General features: G+C 35.6%; 1 protein-coding gene across 1 annotated transcript; it reads left to right on the forward strand.

Annotated features, from left to right (window-relative positions):
* Nucleotides 1-273: 273 nt before the first annotated feature.
* Nucleotides 274-720, forward strand: LOC127104163 (uncharacterized). Its single transcript, XM_051041365.1, has one exon. The coding sequence runs from the start codon at nt 274-276 to the stop codon at nt 718-720; it is 447 nt and encodes a 148-aa protein (XP_050897322.1).
* The last annotated feature ends 4695 nt before the right edge of the window (nt 721-5415 follow it).

Consider the following 5415-nt stretch of genomic DNA (forward strand, 5'->3'; position numbering starts at 1 on the left):
ATCCCGAAACCATCACTACTGATGAAGGCTTAGTTTTTATAGGACATAAGATGATGGAATTTGATTCGACAATAGGGTTCAAACTCTTAACATCGACACCATATTATGTTCAAGCCAATGGTCAAGTCGAAGAGACCAACAAGATAGTGATTAGACTGATTAAGAAACATGTAGGGAAGAAGCCGAAAAAATTGGCATAAGGCCCTAAACCAAGCCTTATGGGCATGTCTTAACTCCCCAAAGGAATCGACTAATTCCAGGCAATTTCAATCGATGTATGGACATAATGCAGTGTTGCCTTTGGAAATTTACCTACAATCAGTCAGGATTCAGAGGCAATCTGAGATCCCAACTGAGTCTTATTGGGGAATGGTGTTTGATGAGTTGACTCAGTTGGACGAAAGTAGATTAGCTGCGCTTGATGTTTTGATACGACAAAAAGAAAGGGTTGATAAGGCTTACAATAAAAACGTGAAGCCTAAAGCATTTAATAAAGGTGTCCTAGTTTGGAAAGTTATATTTCCTATGGATCCAAAGGATAGACTATGGGGAAAATGTTCCCCAAATTGGGAGGGACCTTGTAAAACATTACAAACGTTCTCAAATAATGCATATGAAATTGAAGAATTGACTTCGGAAGGTCGAACTCTACGAATCAATGGCAAGTATTTAAAGTTATATCTACCTACTTTGCAGGTATACATAGGCACAGAAGAATAAATAAAATTTAAAAATTAAGAATGCTCCAAAAGGTGATGGCCTTTAGCATAGTTAAAAGTGCCTTGGAAAGCATTGTCAAAAGGATTACATCAAAATTAGAAACATCGCCTAAGGCGGCAGAAGATAAATAAACAGGAAGACTAGAACTGATATCCTAAAAAGGAAATATGGTTTGAGTCGCTCATATTGAACTTTGGCTGAGCAGATTCGGCGCTCAATTTGTGAGACGGTTGAGTTGTAACTAGAGAGCTCGAGATCAAGGGCAGCGATTGTCTCTAAATACTAGACGCTTTCCTTAGTCTCTTCCTCTAGCTGTATGTTGGTTCTAAGTGTTGGCAGCAATTTTGGTAAAACCTAGAGTGTTCACAAGTTGTCACATGTGTTGTCTTAACATAAGATAACTTGTACCTGCTAGATGTGTAAAATGTGATTATGCAGGATTTTACTGAGATGTCAGACCCGATGTCATGACATCTGTATTCATAACATTCAGTCTGAATGTTATGTATTATGTGATTGCGTTTTTAATGCTAATCTGTGTATGATTGATGAGATGATTGAACACGCTATCAATCAGTAATTACAACGAGATTAACTTATTTTCCAAAGAGATCTAATCAACTGTCATGAGAAGATATGAATGGAAAATAGTTTTATGGGTTTTATGATGTCCAAGCCCAGCCAATTGCTTCTATAAAAAGGACATGGAAAACCTGATTTGATACACAAGAAATAACGAACGAAATATTGAGAGATAATAAGGGTTTAAGTCTTGTGTGGTAGTGTGAATTGTAAGTCATTCAATTCATCCATAGATGATTGAATTGGTCTGAATTTTGAGTTGTAATTTGTCACTCTAAGATTTTAAGCATGAGTGTGTGTCTATTTGATTGAAGTTGTTAAGTAAGATCAAGTGTGTGTCTTTGAAGAGTGTCTTCTTTTCATTGTAATTCTTGTTTTATATCACTGCTGTGATTGAGGGGGAGTGAGTAAGGTCTCATATCTAAGAGTTCTTAGGTAGAAGTCACACGGGTAGAGATTAGGTGAAAAGACTATAACTTGAAGTTGTTTACTGAGAGTCTTTGAACTGATTCTATTTAGTGGATTTGCTTCCTGGCTTGGTAACCCCCAGACGTATGTGAGTTTGCACCGAACTGGGTTAACAATTGCTTGTGTCTCTTACATTACTGTTCTTTATCTTTTATCCTGTTTATATTGTTCAGATATTAGTGTCGTGACATTACCTTCGACATCTCATATCTGATGCCAGAATTTCAATTGGTATCAGAGCAGGCATCCTGCTCTGGTTCTGGGTGAGATCTAGGGACGTTACTTTCTGGTACTATGGAGAGAGATGGAGGATCTGTTCACAGACCACCTATTCTTGATGGATCCAACTATGACTACTAGAAACCTCGAATGGTAGCCTTCCTAAAATCTCTGGATAATAAGGCTTGGAAGGTTGTTTTAACAGGCTGGGAACATCCAGTTATTACTAAGGATGGATAAGCTACTACTGATAAGAAGGCTGAAGAACAATGGACCAAGGAGGAGGATGATTTTGCCCTTGGGAACTCTAAAGCATTGAATGCTATAATCAATGTGTAAGACCCCAATTTTGTCCCTAAGATCCCTCATGGCATCATAACATTGCATTGCATAGCCTCAAGGATCATTGAGCATCTTGGTCCATTGCCTTTGGGTGGGACTCCTTGTGAGTGGTTTGAGATCACCAAGCATGCTTGAATTGTATACCGTTGCTTTTCCCATTTTATTTACTAACCAAAAGCACAAAAATATGTCATTAACATCTTTTGTTTGTAGCTTGAGCAACCACAAGGTCAAAAGTTTCTAGATGGTCATTGGTGCAAAGATATTGCCAAGAGAAGATGAAAATAAGCATGGTAATGGTTCCCAAAGCTCTCATCCATCAAATATGCCTCCCTAGCATTTTAATTCATCATTTTGATCAAAGCAAGTCAAAGGGTTGGAGGTTTGATTCCCAGAGAAACCCTAATTCATCTGTGCACCATAATGCCTTGCTCATGAAGCTACCTCAGCCCATGGTCAAATACAATCAAGGGAAGTTCTTTAATTCATCATTTCATGCATATTTGAACTTATTTGAGTGTCCTCAATCATCAATTCATCAAGATATGGGTTGTAGACTTGAGAAGTTGATCAGTCAATTCATCTGACTATTTTGAAATTCACTGAGACCTAACTTTTAATGTGTTGGTAAAATGGAGATGGTTACAAAAGAAAAAATGTTTTTAAGTACAATTTGAACAACTTTTATGTTCATCAAAAATTGATTTGAAGCATGGAAGGCCATCTGCCATTCCAATACATTATAGGTCATTTTGACTGAAACCCTAATTATGGGTCAACTTCCCAAGGACATAACTCATTCGTTTTTTATGATTTTGAGGTTCGGTCAAATGCATTGGAAAGCTTAAGATGTCTACTTCAAATGTTATGTTGAACAAAACTTCAAAACCTCAAAGGAAATACATGTGATAATGCAAGACATTATAGGTCCTTTTTGACCAAGTGCATTAAAAGTCAAAGAAGACCAACTTCAAGTGCCCATAACTCTTTCATAAAAAATCCAAATGATGCAAAATCTAAGTCCATTTAGATTGTCTTAAAAATATCTACAACTTTGATGTTGGAGGTTTTTCCATTTGAATCTTGCATCATCAAAACAGAAGGGCTTGAAAATTGGCCAATTTTAGAAACCTTGCCTTGACATGTTTTGCATATCACACTTTAAACTCAAATTTCATAAATTTCCACATTCCAAATGGATTTTTGACCAACATAACAATTTTTCCTTACATAAATACATTTCCAACCATTACCCATATGCCTATACTTGGATTTTCTAAATGGTACTTTCGAAGAGATGAATTTTTAGGTACAAAGAAGGAATTCACTTGAAATCTTGTTACATGAGCAATTGCCTTGCAAGCTACACGTCCAATTCCCTTTGACTATTGCTCAGAGTTCATTTGCATTGTTTTTGGGCCTTGTGCATGATCATGCAAGCCCATGCAATGAAGCTTCACATGCCATGCACACGGATCATTCCACACTTTCCTTGCCACTTTCTCTATAAATAGAGACCTCATTCCCTCCATTTCACACGCCAATTTCAACCTGAAATGCTGCAAAAATCCTTCCCTAACCATCACTAAAGAAGCAAGTTCCATTTCTCTTAAAATTTTCAGATCTAGAATTCAACTTCATCTGGTTGTTTTCTTAGATCTAATGCTTCTAGACCTTCACCATACATCTCATTGAACTTCTGTTTTGGCAACGCAAGCAAGGTTTCAAGCTCAAGATACCAGAATTCAAGCTTACATTCCAACTGGTATTTCCTTCGATTCTCCTAATCCATTGACCTTTTGGCTTAGATTTTGTGTTGGTTGAAGTCCTCTCAATAGAGGCATCATGTTTATGCTTTTAATTTTTGCAATTCATTGAGTTCATGATGAACACCAGATTTTTCAACTTCTGATTTCTCAAATCCTAGAGATCTAGAATGAAAATGGATGGTACAGGGATGATGTACATCATCCCAGCTTTCTATTGATGTATAGATCGCACGTTTTGGTTAAGATTTTAATTTCTGCAATTTGGCCGGAATCTTAGAGCTCACCGGAGAAGACGGTGGCTCCGGTGGCTTCATCATCTCCATTTTAAATCTGGACCGTGTGATAGTGTTTCCAGATTCGATCCCAGACGTCCAATGTTATGACTTTCTTTTGTTTTCCATGCGCTTCAGTTGACCAGAGACCACCATGGGTGCGCGCCTTAGGAACGTGTGATCTGCTAGCTCAATTAATGAGCTCAGATCCAACGCTCCTCCTTTTTTTGCATTTTATAATTTCTATTTTTATTTTTTTAAATTCCTTTTATTTCAAAAAAAACATATCTCTTTCATTTTTAATCCAAAAATTATGGGACCAATTGCATTATTTCCCAAATAAATTCTAGTTTCTATTTCTGATTTTTAATATTTTTTATTTCATCATTTGATATTTTTTGTGAATTTTCTCTTTTCTGGTTATTTTTAATTCATTTTAAATAGTTTTTGATATTCAAAAAATACAAAAATATTTTCCTAACCTATTTGAATGATGATGGATCTATGAAAAATATTCTCATCAATTTTTGAATTGATTTGAGATTTTAGTTCAATTAGGTTATATTTATTCATTTTTAATTGATTAAAAATAGTTTCTGACTTTTAAAAATGCTGAAATTTTTTGTCAAACTTTGTTTGACCTTGTTGAGCTTGGGATAAATTACTTGGACCTTCCAAGGTTGATTTGAAGTAATTTTGAAGTTTGACCTTTCCATTTATTTTTATTCAAGTTTATTTCAATGTTAAAAAATGCCAAAAATAGTTTATTCATTCCTTGACTTCCAATCTTCATCTCACTTCTGTTTTTGATTGTTTGACCTTGACTTTCAATGTTATTGGTCAACATATGAGGATTGGTACATTGTATTTCATTTAATGCATTTTAGCTTTTTTGCCATTTCCATTTCTCTTATCCATCCTCTCCTTCTTCATCTTCTTCTTCTTTTCTTTTTGATCAATGAGTTGAAGGTTGATAAGTTAGCATTGATTAGGGAGATTTAACCTTCCTTGATTCAAATCTAATTCATCTTGATCAATTGATC

The sequence above is a fragment of the Lathyrus oleraceus genome, chromosome 7 (genome assembly GCF_024323335.1).
Source record: "Lathyrus oleraceus cultivar Zhongwan6 chromosome 7, CAAS_Psat_ZW6_1.0, whole genome shotgun sequence".
In the NCBI taxonomy this organism is placed as follows: Eukaryota; Viridiplantae; Streptophyta; class Magnoliopsida; order Fabales; family Fabaceae; genus Lathyrus; species Lathyrus oleraceus.